Genomic DNA, 19359 nt, shown 5'->3' with positions numbered 1-19359 from the left:
GTTCTTCTTACCTGCCGCTCTAAGCGTCTGTGTATGCAAGGTATCTCCTCTCCATGTCCCTGTTGTATTCCTTCGACTAAGGGGGGGGGTATACTATGTAGTTCGTGGGCCTCTCGTAGGAGTCGAGGCAGATTTTGGGCTGATGGCGAAAGAAATAGCTCCAAGGCTGCAGTGAGGGTGTACGATCATCTTTCCCCTTCTCTCAGCTTGGTGTCCTTCTCTCAATCTCACAACGGGTATCCGTGCTCACGAGCGTCCGTGTGCGTGGGGGCTTCATTGTGGATGGATTCTCGGGCATGGATGAAGTTCCTCCATGTCGGTATGGTTGCTTTCATCTTGACCCTCAGCCGGGTATACTACATAGAGGAGCTGACAGTATTGCCCATTATAGATGCATCTGTCAGAGTGCTGCCGAAAGAAGATCTATTCCCTTACGGAAAGTAAGCGGTTTCGTTCGCGATGTTGGCGCACCAGTTCCTTCTTTCCCCAAAACGTTGACCCCTATTCTGCCATCCTTTTTTCGCAGCTCGAAGGATCACCATCCCGGCACGGACTCGGGCTCCGAAGACCAGAAACGCCGCCTAGCAAATTTCTTGGGAAGAAAGACCGCCCCGCGCGCGCACGCCCCGCCTTCTATTTCCAAGCTAGAGCGAGTCGGGACGGGAGGGGGTTGTTTGCTATCTTCCTCTATCACTCTCCCTGTTTCCCTTTGCTTGCTGGGACTGCGGTCTGTCCCGGCTAACGGCACTTCCGAGGCTGTGCAAGGAAAAGAATATTGGAGCCTGTAGGGCTGGAGGGACCCTCTTTCTGTTTGCTGAAGAGAATCGAGGTGGTCGTGGTGTGAGCATAAAGACCTGATGCCAGCGGGTGTGAGACTTTGAAAGGATTTATCTAGTGAGAAAAACTGATGCCTAAGTGTTTTAAGATCCCTTGAGACGAAAATGCCAAGTTCGTGACCATAGTGGCGCTTTATGTGTATATCTAGGCAGTGATTGGACAAATTAGGCCTATGGCTCTTAACAAAACGACCCATCTTGTAACCTTGTCCAACGAGCGTTTTCTTCCGAGAGGTGCGATATCTTCGGCTGTCGGCATTGCTTTGGCGCTTTTCAGCATTAGACGACACTCATTTGCTTCTTGCGGGGTCTTTATTTCGGCCAAGACTGGGTCGTAAGTATTTGTTAATAGAAAACAACCTTTGTAATTGTCTCCGCTTCGATACGCAGCTCCAGGCAGCAGCATTTCTCAAACAGTGACAAAAAGCAACTTGTAAGAGAAACGTACACGGTTGTGTCATAATTGGCAATACGAGGTTTGTAGAGGTGGCGCTTTTTGACTTTATGCGGAACTTCGATGTTGTGGTTTTCTAATATTTACAGTCAGAAGCATATTGCCGTAGCCGTTTGAATACCTTACTTGGAAGAGCACATGAAATTTAGAGTGTGAAGTAATAGGGCATCGTGCTTAGTTTGGTCAAATACTACGGATAGTGATTTGTGAATGATTCATCATATGGCATCAGTTGTATAGCAAGCATACGTTGAAGACTCTATCAATACTTACGAAGAAGGCGGCTAGACTTGACATGTAGCATAATGGTATAAATAGCTGTGGACCGCATGTCTAGAAGATGAGAACAACATTGTAGGTCTTAGGTGTTCTACAACTATTACCAACTCAAGCCGGAAAGGTTCCAGGCACGGTTAATGTAAACATGTTTCGAGGCACAACTTCGTATGACCCGAAATTCGTGAAGTCTGCCATGAAAATTGAAAGTTGACTTGTCTTAGACCTGGCTCCAATTTGCAACAAGAGGCTTTGATTGAGACGCACTGTTGAGACTATTGACAGAGCCTTACTGCAAGTCTGCTTCTGTATTCTGACAATTTCTGGGAAACGCACGAAATAGGTAAATGCCCAACTTGCTTTTGATCTCGTACCGAAGATCTCTTGATAGAATCGCGAAGGACCGCATTTCTTGACTTCTGATGATTGAACAATTACACAAGTCGTTGTGAGGTTGATACAGAGTAGTACAACACCAATATGTCTTACTACGCCGCCAACCACGTCGCATTGGCAGCAACTCCAATGCTAGATGTCTTGGCATGCCGCATCATTCTCCTGTACTCCTCAATCTTGGAAAGCCCAACCATGACAACTTCCTCGACAGCCTCCTGTCCAATATTCTTCTTCCAGACAGAAATCACACCATTGACTTGATGATCGTCAATCGTGACAGACAAAATCATCTCCGTCTCATTCCTCAGCTCCCACGACGCCCGTCCATACGCCTTCATACCCGTCGCCTTCCAATGCACATTGCCCAGCTCGCCTGACTCGTACTTTCCATCGCTCTCTTTGATATCGATCTTGAGCGCACGTTGCGAGAATTGGATCTCGGCCTGGGCAGGCAGGGTGTGGAAATCGATCACGGCCACTTCTTGGCCTCCATTCGAGGGTGATGTGACATAGCACTTGTCTCCCCAGGCTGCGAGGACTGCTTGCCGTTTTACTTCGTATCGCGGTATTGTGTCGCCCTTTACGCCGAGGACGCGGCGATGATCTTTGAGCGCGGTGTAGCGGATTTCCAGAGCAGGTGTCTCTTCGGTGCGGCGTTTGTCTGGGGTGGCGTCTACGCGGACGATGAACTTTTCAAGCCAGCCGGGAGCCATTGTGATAATTTTGACAGGAGGTAATCTGTGCAGTGAGAAGGTTATCTGGGTATGCCAAGGCTTCTGCGTATCGGTCAAATCTTTCGTCTTTCGACTTATGCTAGCAGGTGTCGGGTCACAGGGCTCATAGATATCAGCTTCATGGCTGTTGCCTAAATGACTCCATCGTACGAGGAATCATAGTGTTAATACCTCTGAAGTGGGACGTCTCAGCCCAGCTGGGCAAAGCGAGACTGGGTGTTGTTGAGGTCCCCATCATTGTCATGGGCATACTATTCCGATGGCGGAGTTGGCGGAGGAGTTTCCCGGGTAGAGATCCACTGTCAGAGCTTTAGGAGCCTTGTTGTCTATCTCAAAGTAGACGAAACGGTGGAAAGTGGGGGTTCTCCGGCTCAGACCCGTGATTTCGGGCCCCAATATCGTCTTCAGGGTCCATTATTGGTCCTTTCGGGCTCCATTTGTAGGGAAATTGAACAGAGCCTCAGGGTCCGAGGTCATCTAATGGTAGCCAAGCACCTGGTCGTCGGGAGAACGGCATACTTGAACTTGCGGTGGTTCTCCTCGTGCCTTATTACCTCCCCTTTGGGCCTGAATTCATGCAATATGAACACCAAGGCACGAGAATTGAATGATTCAAGTCCTATCGAGAACTTGAGGGAAGGTAGCTTGCCTAAGGTACGTCACAGATACATGCAACTCAGGGGAGCTCCTATACATGGTTTGGCTACTACTGTTTATTCCAGAACTACTCGGCTCTTATTGATCAAGCGGAAGCTTGGAAAGGCGTGCGCAGACATAATGAGAAAAGCCACTCGGAAGTTGGGATTAAAAGTTCATGATGATGGATGATGGATCAACAGCGCTGCGATATGCGTCAATTCCTTTTGGGTGAAAACTCTGGGAACTAAAGATGGGTCCTAATTGACAGCATGGTACATCGTTTGGTTTCTATTATCACAAAAGCATTGTAGTAAGTGAAGCAGACATGGGCGCCGGCAACACCTGAGCGGGCCAGCGCCGCTACGGCATCGTCCATAGCGCCGTCGGAAACCCGGGCCCGGCCGGTGTCACTCGGTCCGGCCGGTCACCAATTCGACGTTACGCCATCCGATCAGCTCTGCAAATGTGAAAGTCGAGAAGGAGACTATCTCTTCGGACAGCACGGGCATTGCCAAGATGTTGTCCAAGAACACTTGCAATTTCCGCCTCATTCGCATCGGTTATTTAGGCTCATTACCGGATGCGACGCTGATCTCCACCCCCTCAATTGGTGGAAACTCTGCTCCCCCAGTAGAGACTCATGAATGTTCACTTAAATGTCGAGAGTTCGGATTCGGGCGCAGGGTCACGGAGTAGCCCGGGCACAAAGTGTCCAGAGAACTCAACTTTGGACACATGTTTCCATCTTAAATTTTCACCTCCATGGATATCACTCTGGGTCAATGTGGCGTGATGCAGGGCTGCAGAAGCGACATGAGATAAGCATTTCGGATGCCACCTACAAACTGCACATGGCTCAACAGCTCTATCGGCTGAGACATCTTCTCAAGGTAATATTTTGATCGTTTATATTAATCACACCTTTTACCTTTCGGATGACAACATTGCGCGACTTTAAACTTGAATGGCGGGACTCGGGAGTTGCCCCTCTCAGCTTAGCTCGGCGCACCTGTCAACCTCCCGGTTCTCCACTCCCGGGGGAACACCCCGGACTCGGGAATCTCGGTGCAGCATCACTCCGCTCCAAGATGCAAACTTTACTGCCGCGCTTGAGACGATATGACCGGTCTTCTATTCCGTGCAGCTACAAAACATCTCATATATCCACCGGAGCTGCTCCAATGTGACCTTTGTGATCCTCATTGTCACTCTAGCTTAGAGCATGCCCTTGAGGTTCCTCAAAAGATCAGCATCCAAGCCCCCGGGTCGAAATCATCACATAAGTCATCAAGCTCTCAAACTTCTGCTCTCCTCCTCTTAACCATCCACCATGCGTATTCTCGCCGCACTCCTCGCCCTAGCCACCTCGACTATGGCAGAGACACTCCTATACAGCAACCCGCTGAACTCAACCGCCGACGTCGCAACCTGGGTGGCAGAGGGCCCCCTCACCGTAGCAGCCGTCAACGATACCCTCGAGCTCTCGGGCGGCGGCAACCCAGACGACTACTTCGTCTACTGGGTCCCCGAAGTCTTCCCCGACGGCATCCGCATCACTTGGGAATTCTCCCCGCGCAACGAACCCGGCCTGGCCATGTTCTTCTTCGGCGCCGCCACCGTCGCCGACGACGGCAAGGGGTCCATCTTTGACCCGTCCCTCAAGTCCAGGAACGGGAGCTACCCGCAGTACCACTCCTCCGACATACGCACGCTGCATGCGTCCTACTTCCGCAGGCGCTGGCCCGAAGAGAGGGCGTTCCATCTGGCGAACCTGCGCAAGTCACCTGGATTCCACCTTGTTTCTCAAGGCGCGGACCCCTTGCCCCCCGTCCCTGATGCCGCTGGTGCGTTTTACAAGATTGAGGTCATCAAGGACAAGCGCGAGGTGAAGTTCCGCATCAACGACTTGCCCATCTTTGAGTTTTACGACGACAAGTCCACGGGACCTATTATCCGGGACGGAAGAATTGGGTTCAGACAGATGCAACCTCTTGTTGCGAGATATCGTAAACTTCAGGTATGGAAGCTTTGAAGAAAGGACGATGACGGACATGGATAGATGTATTATGATGCCTTTATGTAATAAATAGTGAGCCACCACTACTACGGCCGCACTTCTCCAGCCTCCTTTAATCATCATGCTCCTGAACCCCATTCCGTAGCCTTGATCTCCATCGAATGGGTCGGCCCAGATCAGCCGACAACTTGGGCACAACCTCGCTCGTCACAGACCCCTCGTCGCCAATCTTATCCAGCTCCTCGATCAAATCAGCAACATCCGGCGGTGGCGCCGTATCGAACACGGCCTGGATGTCACCGTGCGGCGAAAATCCCGAAAGCTGCCACCCCAAGAACCTTCGGCGGCCACCGCCACCATTCATCTTCTTCCTCATCCGGCGCGAGAATTGTCGCCTCTCGTATAGACTGATGAGCAGCAGGGTCGGCAAATTCAGCGCGCGGATCAGCGCCACGTTGACCCTGTGAAACGTCTCGGCTGACACGGCGAACCGTAATGGCAGCAGCGTCGCAAGCGCAAAGATGTTGAAAGGCGGCGGGTACGCGAAAATGGCATCGCTTTTGACACCCTCGAAAGTCAGCACCGCGCGGCGGAAGCGCACCTCGGCCGCCTCGTCGGCAATGATGTTGGAAAAGGTGTTTGTCAGAACGGCGACGAGGATCGTCAGGAACAGCGTGTTGCCGAGGAACGCGAAGCCGACCATGAGCGCCGGGCCGAGAATGATGTGGAACTGCGTCGACTCCTGGATGCCGGTGCCGTCGAGACCGAACCAGATCCAGAGCATCCACTTGCAAATGGCGAACCACGAAGGCGTCTCGTTGAGGTTATCGTTGGAGTCGATGAGCCACTGCAGCGCAAGGAGGAAACCCATGAAGCACCAGCACGCGAGGAACGACAGCAGCAAGAAATCCTTCATCATGGCGTGCAGGGAGATGAGGACGATGTTGTCGGGTGCGATGTTGAAGGCGACGCGGGTGAGGAGGATCGGCGCCGCGAGCGGGAGGATGTGTAGGCCATGGCCGTCGGGGAAGTGTCCTGCGCCTACGTCGTAGATGCGCGCGAGGACGTATACAGCGTAGATTGCGGAAAAGGTGACGTCAAGCCAGGACCAGAGGTTTTGCGCGTGGACCTCCCAGCCATGTTCCGCGACGGCGGCAACTTCGTCGAGGACCCAGCCGGCGGCGTAGATGCAGAAGAGGAACTCGAAGACCTCGTTGCTGCTGCGACGGTAGAGCATAGCGAGGAAGTAGAGCATCATTAGGATGAGGAACTGAACGAATTCTATGGAATTACGGGAGCGCGGGACGATGAGGCGGTAGTGGTTCAGGAGGGGTGCTTTCCGCGGGTCGTAGAGGGAGATGGGGCGGTACTCGTAGTGGTCGGGCAAGATGTCGACAAAAGAGAGCGGGGTGTAGACGACGCGGCCCTCGTAGACGGCGTTGATGACGCGCTGGCACCCGGGCGAGGAGATAAAGGTCTTGCTCTCGGAGAGGATGGCCAGCTCGAGGGCGGTGAGTTTGCGTTCGAGACCACCGCGTTCCTGGGGTGCCCACTGCCGACGGCCTTCGAATTCCACAGCTTCGGGGGCGCCCTCAAACGGATCGAAGCCGCCGACGAGGAGGCGCGAGAGGAAGAGGAGGCCTTGGGAGCCCGGGTTGGCTTCGTGGAAGCGGCGGAGGACGCGGGCTGCTACGAGTTCGCAGAGCGTTGCACGGGCTACGTTGACGGGTTGATGGACTGAAGTTGCCTGCTGGCGGAGGAAGTAGAGGCGGTTGGCAAGGAGGCAGTAAACTTGTTTTGGTGTTAGTCATGAGTAGTACTGAAGAGAAGGGGGATCACATACCTATGGTGATGTCGTTGGGATGATACAGACGCTCAACCAGAGGCCGGACGATGAGAATGTTCATCCTGGGGTCACTCAACTGGCTCAGTGTGTATGGATCATCTAGATCTCAGTGTGAGTACACTTGTTTCCTGACATTGAAAGTTGGTCCTTACCTATACTTGCATTGATGAGCCGGCGGACGCTATCTCAAGGTCAGCATCTTGCTATCCCAATTTGACTGAGCATTAGATATTCCGAGCTTTGATGGACGTACCGATGCATTGAAACATAGATGGGCAGCTCAGAAACTGAAGACGGAATCCCTGGTTTCTCTTCATCGTCACCATCACCAAGACAAGCCTCAGTCTCGGAGCCGCCAGCGACACCAGGACCTTCGTCGTCCTCCTCCTCGTCACCACGACACCTCTGCCGACCCGTCCACAACTTGGCCTCTTCCGCCATCTCCTCCGTCGGCGACCGTCTCATCTCCAGCTTCTCACAGGTCGGTGTGGTCCGTCTGCGTCGCAAATACATTCACTTTTGCTATGGGATACATCAAGAGGCAAATGGTGACGGCACACAGATCAAAGGGCCGTGGACAATCGGAGAAACAAGCACCTGTCCTTATTGTCCACTGACGAATCATCCCCTTAAAAAGGACAATACGGAACAGCTGGGGTAAAGGGGCCCTGTTTTTAGTCATGGAATCTTGGCGATTCATTACAAGACACCAGCCGCGATGCCCAGGATTTGGGAGGAAACCATTATGTAAGTGCGAGTCGCTGCGCACGCGCGTAGCCGGCAACCCCTGACAAGGCGCCAAACACCGGAGCCGTGCTAAACGAGCCTCCCGGTGGAAGCAAATAACGAGGGACGAGGAGTCTAGAGAAAGAACAGAAGCTTGAGCTTCAGATGGGATCTTCAGCGAAAGCTCCGTGTGAGGCAGGAATGCATGTAGAAGGCACAGGGGCAAAACGGAGTAGCAATATATCCATTACATTTATCCCGAATTGAAGGCAATAACTCTGAAGGCTTTGGACCAGAGCAGACTGGTTGTGGGAGGAAGCATCCGACCCGAAGAGAGAGACAAAAAAGAGTTCACCGCCGGTATAGCTACACCTCTTGATGCTCATGGAATTTGCGCCCGGGAACTCTTAGCCTTCATATTCCAGGCTTGTTCGTGGACTTGAGCACTCCACCTTCCAGTCACTTCTGTCCCGATTGCAGAGTTTGATAGAATGTGACGAGGTCATCAGATATAGACTGGCAATCTGGAGACCGTTGAACAGCGGATATCCGGGCTTCAGCACTGTCTCCGCCAAGCCGGGCATGGCAAGAGTAAGGTAAGGGAGGTCGCGTTCGCGAATCCGGGGTCCACCGAGACCAAGCCTCTCGGAGCACCGGCCTTACATTTCTCCCCTTCGCCCAGCGCCTCAGCGGGGGCCTGCCCAACCACCCGCAACCACCACCCCGACCGCGGGGTCCTATCGATAACCGTCACCCAGCTTCATCACCACGCAACGTCATCCAGGCAACGACACAGACGCCCACCACAACCCAAAGATACTCACAACCTCACCAGGCTCACCACGCCTCCTCTCCGACACCCCAAGAGACAAAGGTACCCTCCCCCACGAACCTCAGCAACACACACAAATCACCAGCAGCCATGAACCGCCTCTTCGGCGCAGCCCCCAAGGGCCCAAAACCAACCCTAAACAGCGCAATCACAAACATCGACGACCGCATCTCCTCAATCGACGTGAAACTCTCCGCCCTCACCGCGGAACTAAACACCTACCAACAAAAACTCTCCAAGATGCGCGACGGCCCCGGCAAAAACGCGATAAAGCAAAAGGCGCTAAAGGTCCTCCAGCGCCGCAAAATGTACGAGTCCCAGCGCGACCAGCTCCAGTCCCAGGTCTGGAACATGGAGCAGGCGCAGACGATGCAGGATAACCTGAAAAATACCATGGCCACCGTCGACGCGCTCAAGACGACCAATAAAGAACTCAAGAAGCAGTACGGGAAGGTGGACATCGACAAGATTGAAAGGTTGCAGGATGAGATGGCGGATTTGATGGATATTGGAAACGATATCCAGGAGAGTCTGGCGAGGTCGTATGATGTGCCCGAGGACGTGGACGAGGCGGAGCTGGATGCCGAGTTGGAGGCGTTGGGGATGGAGGCTGAGTTGGAGCCCGAGATGGGCGCTATGCCGAGTTTCTTGCAGGAGGAGTTGCCCGAGTTTGTGGATGAGGAGCCGGCCAAGGAGGGTGCCAAGCTCAAGGAGGCTGCTGGCTAATATGCTTGCAGAGTGTCGCGTAGGAAATGAGATAAAGACTAGATGGGAGAGCAAAGGCAAGCTTTTGGAGAGTTTCGTATTTCGGCGTAATGGCATACCTCATATCCACTTCATCACAAGTGCCAGGCACTGTGGCTATTCATGTTCACAACTCGAATTCACTTCTTATTGTTCCGAAACTCCTCTTTTTCCCAAAAATAAAACCAACGAGCCCTCCCTCTGCCGATACGATTCGCTATGCCAGTGAGATGCTGCTACTACTACTACTGCTATTGCAACACGCCACGTCGTCCGCCTCTAGTCCACTGTCCCAAAGAACCGCGCAACCTCCTCCAGCTCCGGGTCATTGTTGCAAAAGTCCCAGCCCACAATGACACTCGTCTGACTACAACAAATGATCCTGCGGGCATCGTATTGCAACTTAAACACCCTTGCAGGGCCGTTGTCGCCGTTGGCAATGTGCGGGTGGTGCGCCGCGTCCGGCACAGGGTTTTGCGCACCTTGTACCGGCACCGGCGTCGCCTGAGTCTGAACAGGCGCTCCCGGCTGCGTCGGCTGTGCTTGATTCTGAGCTTGTCCCTGGATGTGTAAATGTCCTTGCACCTGGGGCGTCGCAGGTCCGGCGGCGGGTGTAGCGGCGGTGGCGGCGGCAGCTTCTTGTTCTTGAGCGTGTCGCTGGCGCACAACTTCCATATGAAATCTGGTAATAGTCGGCTGCTGAACCTGTGTGCTTGACGACGGAGCGAATCCATTCAAAGGTGGCAGCGATGGCGGATCAATTGTTTGCGTCTCGCGGTTCGCCATAAGACGGCGCGACTGGTTGAGTTGCGTCTCCAAAAGAGCAGCGTTGAGCACATTGCGGAGGTCGGCTCTGATGCGCGGGTTTGGCTCTCTGCTAATAGCAGCCTGAATGTGTGAATTGTACACCAACATTGTCGGGTAATGATGCAAAGCCTGGCGCAGCTGTGTCGGTCCCCGGGGCACAACCGCGTCAATCAGGTTCATAAAAGCCTGTGCCGAATCGGGCGTAATGGTGGCAATAATGGGATTGTCGACGGTCGTCCTGGGAGAAGATCCCCGAGTGCCGCGCGCCGTGGATGAGGAGCTTGACTCCAAGTTTGCCAGCATCTCTTGTGCGGTGAGCTGTGAAGCCGCTCTTGCCGCAGCTTGAGCTTGGCTTTGCGCTGCCGCGGCTCCCTCTTCCTGACGCAGATGTTGCGTGTCCTTCCAGACGCCCTCCTTATCACGGCGCCAGATGATGATACTCTGGTCGTAGGAGCCAGACACGATCCGAGCGTATTTGCCGCCACCGCCGCCGGGGGGAAGAATGGCACCATACGCCGTAATGTCCTCCGGTCGTTGACTACCCGCGTTACGGGCCTGGGCACGACCACGGCGACTGCCATGATCGCTAAAGGGGCTGACGACTCCATCAGCTACCGCCTTAAAGTAGAGCTCGTCAATCCTCTTGGCCTCAGCCTTATCCTCTTCAGCGCTGTAAGGAAGATCGCCGAAACCAGCCTGGACCGTTCGCACAAGGTTCGTGTGCGCGCGCAGACTGGCGACTTCGAGACCCGTGAACCTGTCAAACACCTTGACCTCGTTGTCACTGCTGCCGCTAACAATCCTCCGACCGTCGTACTGCACGCAGGCAATGCCCTTGCTATGGCCAACGACTGTCCGGATACAGACCTGCTTTGTCCAGTCCCAGACCTTGATGTTTCTGTCACCGCTGGCTGACACCACTTCGTTGCCATGGATCTGCACGGCGTTGACAGCCGCGCCATGTCCGTCCAGAGAACCAATAAGGCTATACGCAGGCTTGAGGGGCAGGTCGTCCATGGGATTGCCGTATCCGTAGTCTCTGACGCGTTTCGGGGCGTTGAAGACGACATCGCCATCACCGTAGCCGGGGTCACCGTATTTGAGGGGACGGCGGTTGAAAATCTTGATGGTCTTGTCCTTTGAGCACGTGACCAGAATCCTCTTGTCAAATTTGATGTTGAGAACCGACTCGGAGTGAGCATTCTTGAGCCTTTGAATCATCTGTCCTGTCGAAAACTTCCACAGAATGACGTTGGAGTCACTGCTTCCAGAGACGATCAAATCTTCTTCCTTGTCCGCATCGAACTGCAAGCAGAGCACAGATCCAGTATGGCCTTCCAGGGGCGGCCTCAACAATCGCTGGGTGTGCAGACTCCAGATACGAAGGGTCTTGTCACGACTACCGCTAACGAGGTATTCGCTGTCGAATTGCAGACTGTATATGCACTCTTGGTGGCCTTCTTGCGGGTGGTCCGGGTGGGGCAGCTGGAAGTTGGTGAACTTCCCAAGCTCCCAGTTTTGCTCCAGGCGGTAGCGCATCGTATATAGATACTTCCAGTCGAGCCTGTACCGTCGGCTAGGTGCGTCCCAGGACCATAGTGACGACCGCGAGATTCTGCCGAGAGCGTCGGTAGACATTATGGGCGGCAGCGAGTCTTCCTTGACAAGAGCGGCGCGCAACATCGGCGACGCTTTACCCTTGCCCTTGGTGTCGACGCCGAAATTTCTCTCTGTACTTCGACGTGTGGACCCCGAAGCCGACCTGTCCAGATCCATATCTCCATGTTGCGGCGTAGCTGAACTCCGAGAGAAGCCGAATGACGAGGCAGGGCTGCCAAAGATGCTGTTGCCCATGATCGAGTTCATCGAATCTTCCCTGGTGACCGAAGCCCCGGCGTCCGTCATCTCGAGATCGTTGTCTTCGGATATCGCACGCTTCTTGTGCGTGTGGCCGTCCTCGCATGATCGAACCCTGTGGAGAGAGCTGGGGGATTGGTTCTGAGGTTTGTTCGCATCTTCTTCCCACTTGTTGACTTCCGAGTAGATGGCCTTCCAGCCCTCCATATTGTACAGCTTCTCCCATAGCTTGCGGTCGAGGGCCAGTTCGTGCCAGGCGTGGCAAGCCTTGGCGACGTGGATGAGAGAGAGGGGATCGAGGTATCCGAGAATCTTCAGGCAAACTTCTGTCGGCAAGTAGTGAACGAAGTTGATGTACATGCGAGGATGTAGACGCTCGACTATTTCGACGATGGTCGATGTGGGTAGCTGGTCGAGAAGAGCAATAGCAAGCTCTGTACATTTGGCAAAGCGTCGTGTCAGTTGTTACCCCAAGGACTTTGAGCAAGCAGAGCAAACGTCTGCCCTGCTGCAGCTGCATCACAGGGCAAGGTAAACGTACCAGTCTTTTCAGAGGTGGACAGGCCGGGGAGATGCTGGGCGAGCCAGGCGGGCAGGTCTGCAGGTGGACGCGAGGCCGAGACATCCTGAGTGCCGCTGAAGCTAGGGTTCAGAGGGTCTTCGGAGTAGCCCTCGTCGGGCTGTTGTGAGGTAAAGGCAGACATGTCTGGCGAGAGTGTGTAGTTCGAGAGGTTATGGAGATGTCGCGCAGGACTTGGTCTCTACGGCTCTTCTCTAATGGCAAGGTATGCGCAGTCGCGGGCCATGCGTGCGAGGGGCAGAAGGGGTTCGTGCTCGGTCGCGGGGTGGACTACGGTCGATTGGCTTCTCTGGAATGCTTTGTGGTGGTGGCGGTGGTCGTCGTCGTCGTCTTCCTGGCCGAGAGTATGCAGCGGGAGAGAGAGGCAAGTGAGACTATGGGCGGACTGATATCCAGGGAAGTCTTTGGGCGACGTGATGCAAGTCGGCTAGGGTTCCTTTGATGGGCGTGGTTACGTATTGGTGGTGATGCAATGGTAGTGTAGAATGTTGTCTTAGTTGTGTCGCATCCAGAAAATAAAGCAAGGAATGGGTGCGGCTTGAAAGCTGCGAGTGTCGATGCAACAGCAGAAGCAAGGCAGGCAAAGAGAAGAGGAGATGGGACAGGGTGTGGGGTGGGAAAATGGTTGGATTGAGATTTTGGGATTGAGATGGAGAGTTGGATTGGGGAAAGGAAGGGTTGGTTGGATGATGTTGAACGGCGGGTTGAATGTTTGGATGTTTGGATGCTGGGCTGACCGGGGGCGGCAGGGCGGGTGGAAATGCAGCGGGAGCGCTTGGCCGTTGTTGGTTGAAGATGCCTGGATGTCGCCGTGAGGTAAGCAGGCAGGGCAATAATTACGGATGCAGGTAAGCGATCCAGACCTGCCGGATAATTAGGTGACAGTTCAGGTGAGCAAGGTGAACACAAGGCAATGGAAGGCAAGACGAGGCAGCGGAGTGCGGAAGGGCGAGAGGCGGCGGCGGGCGGTAAGAAGACGGGAACCTTAGGGAAGCCAAGTGGGCACTGGGCGGGGATTGCTTTGCAGCCTGGAAAGCCTGGTTTTTGGTCCCTGGGAATCACCTCAACCTGGAAAATTGGTGATTGGGATAGGAGAGGGGAACCGAGGGAACCATGGAACATGGAAACACATGAACACAGCACCACAGCATCACAACAAGTTGACCGCTGAGCAACCACGGTACTATGCATACGGATCCACGGATACCTCATGCAAACCAGTTTTTGACAGACTGAAAGAGGGCGGAGGTGGCGGGATGAGATGGGGATGATGGAGCAATAACAGACGGGTCCGGCGATTATCACTTATCCTTGTTCTCTTGTCTGAAGACATTGCTCCTCACACTTCTATTGCTATTTACTCCCCTCAGTCTCCATGTCTGTTGATCAGAGCAATTGACCAATATCATCATCGCATCGCATCCCCTTATCCCCTCGGCATCCTCTCGCGATGCCCATCTCCAACCTCTCATCCTCATCCCCCCATCGACCCCCTCTGATATCCATACTGAGTGCGGATCCCAGACCAAGTCAGTGACAAGAGGTGTGGACATGCAACAGACAAAGTAGGCAAGGACCGGCAGGCAAAAAATAAGCCGCAAGAACAAGGGGGCCGCCCAAGCAATGCGGAGCGACCACCGGCCGCGGGAGTCTGCCGCCACGTCCGTCCACCGCCCCGCATTCCACTCACTCACTCTGCGTTACTCCTAGAAAGCTTTCCAGCACTCACTTTACATGGTGCGGGCAAGGCATAGGGTCAGACCATACGCCAAAGCCGCCGCGTCCTCAGACAGCAGATTCTCCCAAACGCCTCCTGGAAGAAGAACGGCTTCCGGGAAGAATGTGAAAGGAAGCAAAAGATACTAAAGCATCATCCAGCCCTCTCACTCCCATCTACTTTCAAGTTGCCATACTCCTCAAATTACAACTTCCCCCCTCCCGCTTGTGCCTGCCGCTTCACTGCACGAAATACATACATACATACAATACCTAGGCTTCGCAAAAGACCCGCAAATGAGCAGCAACGGGTGGCAAAAATGCGGGAGGGGCTTTGAGTGGAGTTGAATTCAGAACGTGCCAGCAGAAAGCAAGATTCAAAAGTGAAAAAAGACCTCACCTCAAGCTTATGGGGAATCCTAAGTTTACTGACTATGGTTGGGCAAGAGTGTGGTATGACACATGTGTGCCTATCCAAATTTAGACACACCCGCTGCCGGCCGACGACTTGTCTTGCATTTTGTATATCCCCACGAGCGCAAGATGAGATCTTGTCTTTTGGAGAGTTCGTGATCTCAGATACTCGCATAGTACATGAGACACATATCTAGATCTTACAACTACCCAGAGATCCCAGGTTAGAAATGACCTTGATCTCATCCCCCTCAGCTTACTTGAAACATAATCACCATAATACCCATCCATATCATGAGCCGTAGCGTTCCCTCACATATACCTCATACCCGCAGATACACCTCCCTTCCCAATTTAAGCTTACAACTCAATCGGCCAAGAAAGTTTATATTTCTTCTCAGTGAATCCCCTTCTGTCTTGTTTGACTACCTACACCTACACATAAATAACATTCACGATTCCCCTCCTCTCCGGCGCCGACTTGTCCATCGGACAGCAAAGCCCATGTTCCCTCTTTTACCACTCCCATCGGGCTGCCGAGACTAGTATGGTTCATCGCAACATAAAATGCTAATTATGTGCCCAGACTCGGCTCTAGCTCTTAGGTTCCTGTATGTTACCTTCCAAGTTGTTTCCCATGCATCTTGGCTTTCATCACTGGCCGGTGCCATAGGACGCTTTTTTGATACTGGCCCATTCTACTTATTTAAGGCTGGTTGTACTTATTGTTGACTGCTTCATTATTCACTACTTAAGTAAAAGAAAAGAAAAAATTAGGTGAGGCAAATAATATAGACATTTTCTCGCCACCTACCTTCATGGTTCCCCTTGCGCCTACGAGCTGCTGTCGAGAGATCCGACAAAACGGAAAGCCGAATGATAAGTCAGACATACCTGTCACTGACACGTGTACGGTGCAGATCGGCGGCGGCGAACGTCCCGCCCTGATCAATAGTTTCCCCTTTCTCTTCTCTCATTCGTGATTTGAAATGGCCAATTCTCGGCCCTCCCATGAAAGTAGGTGGACATGATCGCTCTGCCGATTCATCCGGCTTCAGCCATGAGCCGACACCAGGTGCTTCTGCCCTCCCCGGTGAGCCTCCGAAAAGTGACAACGCCCGGTCCGGGTATCCGCATGACTGCGCCTACCTCTCAGGTACTGAAAGCGCGGCAAGAAGTTCAGGAGGCTCACTAGGACAAACACGAGGGATCCCTCATCGTGATCTCTAAGGGACTCTCCTGACAGATGCAGGTCGAGCACGAACAGAGGCGGCGGGAACGACGTCGCACATGACAGAAAACTCCAATGAGGAAGCCGGCTTGGCTTCAATGGCTTTCCCATCCGCCCGCAGTCATGTCGCACGAAACTTTTCTTGTGCGCGCGCTGTCCGGAGCTGACCTTGCCATTCTCCAGACAACCTCCGGGTGAGTTTCTTGGGTGTTCGCCTCTTCTGCACGTCAGCCCGGGACTCCCCTCTCTGAATGCTTGCCTCCGAAGGGGGTATGACGTTCTTTCTCTATTAGAGGTTGCTCGTGTGAGTGCAGGCGTGTCATTGCCGGGCGCATCGAGTCGCGCACAAGATCACGAGGCGACGCTCAATAATCAGATTGTTTCCCGAACTGCGATGAGTCAAGGCAAGCTGTGTCCGTAAAAGCACAGGCTCTGGATGAGTGCTCTCAGAATGGAACGCCTGTTTGTGACAATGGACAATCAGAATGAGGCGAAATAATCCCCGAGCTTCGTCAGTCCACTCCGTGAACAATCGGCCTAAAGTGATTTTCCGGGGTACTTCGGCTTTTGCGTGGATCCACCACGAGTCCTACGGTCCCTATTCGTATCCGTGAGGTCTAGTCCTACCAGTTAAGGGATGGGCCGCGAGAGATGCCGTGGTTTGCGTGGGTGCATGCACGAGAGATTTGTCCCGATAGACTATCCCCAGTTTGTCCGTCCTGTGTGAGCCTCAGCCCAATGGTGACATCTTGGCATCCTCTGCAAAATACCATTGGTGAAAACCTCATGCTATCATAGACTCTCACCTGTCTTTGTGATGTCTCGTCCTCAAACAATTTTCTGGAGGAAAACAAACAACGGGCAAAGAAAGACCGGGTGCCGCGGCTGATCTCCATGCTCTTTGACGGCGTCTGCTAAACTGCGAATGGCATAAACTGTGCAGCTCAGGCGCATCGCATCGGTCTTGAACTATCCAGCGGCCGCCGAGTCTCAACCATGCCGCCTTGAGACGGGGCCGGTACTCATCATCAAGCCACCGAAAACGCCTCTCGCTCCGAGCAGCTCGCACCACCGCCCCAGCCCGGACCGCCCAGGCCGAGAGTGAGACGCACCGTTGAAGCCTCCAAGCCTGGGGCTGAGGTGGCCAGCTGCGATACTGGACTTGCATAGGTAATTCTCTTTGCAGGATATGTACACGGGAAGAAACAAGGACCAGCGCCATGTTTGGCATCGACAGCCCATCCTACAATCCAGCACAGGCACAAGAGGTAATCTGAAGCACATTGCAGCGCATCCTGAAGGGTGAGAACATTTGCTCGGGACGTCCTTCGTTCGGAGTGGATTCCGCTCGCCTTTCTGGAGGCTAGCCGTCGTGACCCATGTCGGCCATCCCATGTTAGGCGTTGGTTGAGTGGTCCAGAAAATCCCAAAATAAATTCGTCATGTGAGGCTCCCATTGTTTCCTAGACCTTGTGGGACAGCCTACCAGGTGCATGAAGATGGTGTTTCAACGTCTTTGACGTGTTTTGGTCAGCCCATGGAGGGTGGCTTACCGGGACTTGATCCGCGGCTGTGGATTGGATATCCAGCCAGGACTTAGTTCGCAGGGAATTAGGTTTTATGGCCATAGAGCTAGACATGACGGTATGTACCTATGCCCTTCAACGGGCGGTCGGTAGCCGTGTGCCCGGACAGACTGACAGCGACAGTTGCAGGGTGAGCGTCGTCCTTGATAGCGGTGTGTGGGCGCAAGAGACCCTGAAGAGACTCGACAGCAGAGTCAGAAGAGACCGGGATGGCAGTGCGAGGCTGCACGGCGCATGTCCTGTCTGCGGCGTGAGAGCAGGGTAGTTCCGTGCATTGGAGCATCGAAACAACAGACGGATGGGAGACGCTCATGCGGTTGTCTGAGAACCCATCCACCGATCTCGTCTGCGTATGTGGGTGAGTGAGTCTGTCGGTCGGGCGGCTTGAATTGCTGACGGGCAGCATAGCACAGTGGTGTCTGGAGAGCGAGGGGGGCATATGTTTGTATCCCTCCTAGCAGCCGGCAGCGCAAGATGTGGTCAAAGTTTGCTAAGAGAAGACGCCTTGCGATATGTGCAGCAGGATATACGGCGGGCGAAGGGGGGAAGGCCCGAAGAGTGCAGACACGACCGGATGGCTGTGCTTGAAGGCGCCTGGCGCACCGTTAGTTTCAATGTTGGGAGGAGACCAACCGCGATGGACTGATTGCGACTGCAGCGGCAGTTGTCGATTGATGCAGGCCGGTCAGGTCTTGTTCGGGTCTTGGCCGAGATGGCGATGCGCATCGAGGTCAGTTTGTCGAATGCAACCCCCAAGATAGGGAATATGCGGCATCAAGTACGGACTGCGGAGGATGTAAAAGGGTTGGTCAGGATGTCTTTGCTCAGAGGGCAGGAGGGGGTCATGGAGATTTTGGCTTTGAGAGCGCAGGAAGGAACCCTTCTTTCTTGGTGCCTTCCCGAGACTCCCCAAGTGTCTTATCGGAGCACAGGCCGGTGCGTTAGCTGAGCCGAGATGGCTTATCTGTACCTTCTCAGGTCCCAATGTGCTCCGTACCTTCCTCACCTTACCTACCTACCTAAGGTACCTTACGCTGAAGTTGTTTCCAGATTCCCTTAATGTAAGGTGCCTACCTCTCCAGCTTGTTTTATTTTCTTTTTTGAAAGATATCAAGGTGCTCTGCAGTCCATCTTGACTGATTACCTAACTTGCCGAACAGCTCACCGTATGATATTGCCATCTCCGTGTCTCCTGCTGAACTTGACTGAGCAATACGAATCATGTTGGGCGCAAGTGGCCTGAGGGGTTTGGACCATCAAGTGGGCAGTCGGCTCATTGTGCAGAGCAACCATGGATGATCGATTTCTACAGCGGGGGAACAAAGGGCCCGGCAGGCATGTCGTGCAACGAGTACCTTGCAGACGCAATGGGGGCATGGCAATCAACCCGACACCGGCTTGAAGGCGCTCGAGCATATGAATACTGTGTAATTTCAGATACAGCTTGATGGTTGTGATTTGTTGGCTTGAAGATGTCTGTAATCGGCTCAAGACAGCGTTGGATTACGACTTCTGTACGGTATAGACTGCGGAGTACCTTATATCGTTGATACGATGCTTGTTAGTGGATGATGTACTTGCCCGTCCCCAGGAAAGGCCCGTTTCCTCCATGCTCGTCATCCAGGGCATAACAATGACAGCCGTCGGAAAACAAGACGCAGGATGCGG

The 19359-nt window shown here is 53.7% G+C and overlaps 6 protein-coding genes across 6 annotated transcripts; 2 read left to right on the top strand and 4 right to left on the bottom strand.

The window, feature by feature from the left end:
* Window positions 1-2054: 2054 nt before the first annotated feature.
* CLUP02_16069 (uncharacterized protein) lies at window positions 2055-2675 on the bottom strand (the record flags this gene model as incomplete). The annotated part of the gene is made up of 1 exon (XM_049294993.1): window positions 2055-2675. The coding sequence occupies one exon, from the start codon at window positions 2673-2675 to the stop codon at window positions 2055-2057; it is 621 nt and encodes a 206-aa protein (XP_049152140.1).
* A 1990-nt stretch (window positions 2676-4665) lies between these two features.
* Window positions 4666-5367, top strand: CLUP02_16068 (YesU protein; the record flags this gene model as incomplete). Its single annotated transcript, XM_049294992.1, has 1 exon — window positions 4666-5367. The coding sequence occupies one exon, from the start codon at window positions 4666-4668 to the stop codon at window positions 5365-5367; it is 702 nt and encodes a 233-aa protein (XP_049152139.1).
* Window positions 5368-5464: 97 nt separating this feature from the next.
* CLUP02_16067 (nonselective cation channel) lies at window positions 5465-7942 on the bottom strand (the record flags this gene model as incomplete). Its single annotated transcript, XM_049294991.1, has 5 exons — window positions 5465-7143; window positions 7196-7297; window positions 7351-7379; window positions 7452-7694; window positions 7902-7942. 5 exons carry the CDS (start codon window positions 7940-7942, stop codon window positions 5465-5467), a joined length of 2094 nt encoding a protein of 697 aa, XP_049152138.1.
* On the top strand, window positions 7917-9482 carry CLUP02_16066 (Snf7 family protein; the record flags this gene model as incomplete). The annotated part of the gene is made up of 3 exons (XM_049294990.1): window positions 7917-7945; window positions 8350-8515; window positions 8607-9482. The coding sequence occupies 3 exons, from the start codon at window positions 7917-7919 to the stop codon at window positions 9480-9482; spliced, it is 1071 nt and encodes a 356-aa protein (XP_049152137.1).
* Window positions 9483-9779: 297 nt separating this feature from the next.
* Window positions 9780-12868, bottom strand: CLUP02_16065 (WD domain-containing protein; the record flags this gene model as incomplete). Its single annotated transcript, XM_049294989.1, has 2 exons — window positions 9780-12598; window positions 12706-12868. The coding sequence occupies 2 exons, from the start codon at window positions 12866-12868 to the stop codon at window positions 9780-9782; spliced, it is 2982 nt and encodes a 993-aa protein (XP_049152136.1).
* A 57-nt stretch (window positions 12869-12925) lies between these two features.
* On the bottom strand, window positions 12926-19311 carry CLUP02_16064 (uncharacterized protein; the record flags this gene model as incomplete). The annotated part of the gene is made up of 27 exons (XM_049294988.1): window positions 12926-13146; window positions 13200-14048; window positions 14145-14251; window positions 14350-14433; window positions 14479-14606; window positions 14729-14792; window positions 14861-14892; window positions 14951-15015; window positions 15079-15129; window positions 15331-15416; window positions 15495-15531; window positions 15689-15708; window positions 15769-15955; window positions 16024-16391; window positions 16453-16565; window positions 16627-16669; window positions 16733-16911; window positions 16979-17074; window positions 17143-17468; window positions 17592-17675; window positions 17758-17934; window positions 17999-18285; window positions 18325-18382; window positions 18442-18655; window positions 18725-18761; window positions 18857-19156; window positions 19229-19311. 27 exons carry the CDS (start codon window positions 19309-19311, stop codon window positions 12926-12928), a joined length of 4296 nt encoding a protein of 1431 aa, XP_049152135.1.
* Window positions 19312-19359: the final 48 nt, after the last annotated feature.

The sequence above is a fragment of the Colletotrichum lupini genome, chromosome 9, assembly GCF_023278565.1.
Source record: "Colletotrichum lupini chromosome 9, complete sequence".
Taxonomy (NCBI): Eukaryota; Fungi; Ascomycota; class Sordariomycetes; order Glomerellales; family Glomerellaceae; genus Colletotrichum; species Colletotrichum lupini.
Note: the sequence above shows the minus strand (reverse complement) of the source record. Positions and strands in the feature narration are given on the sequence as shown.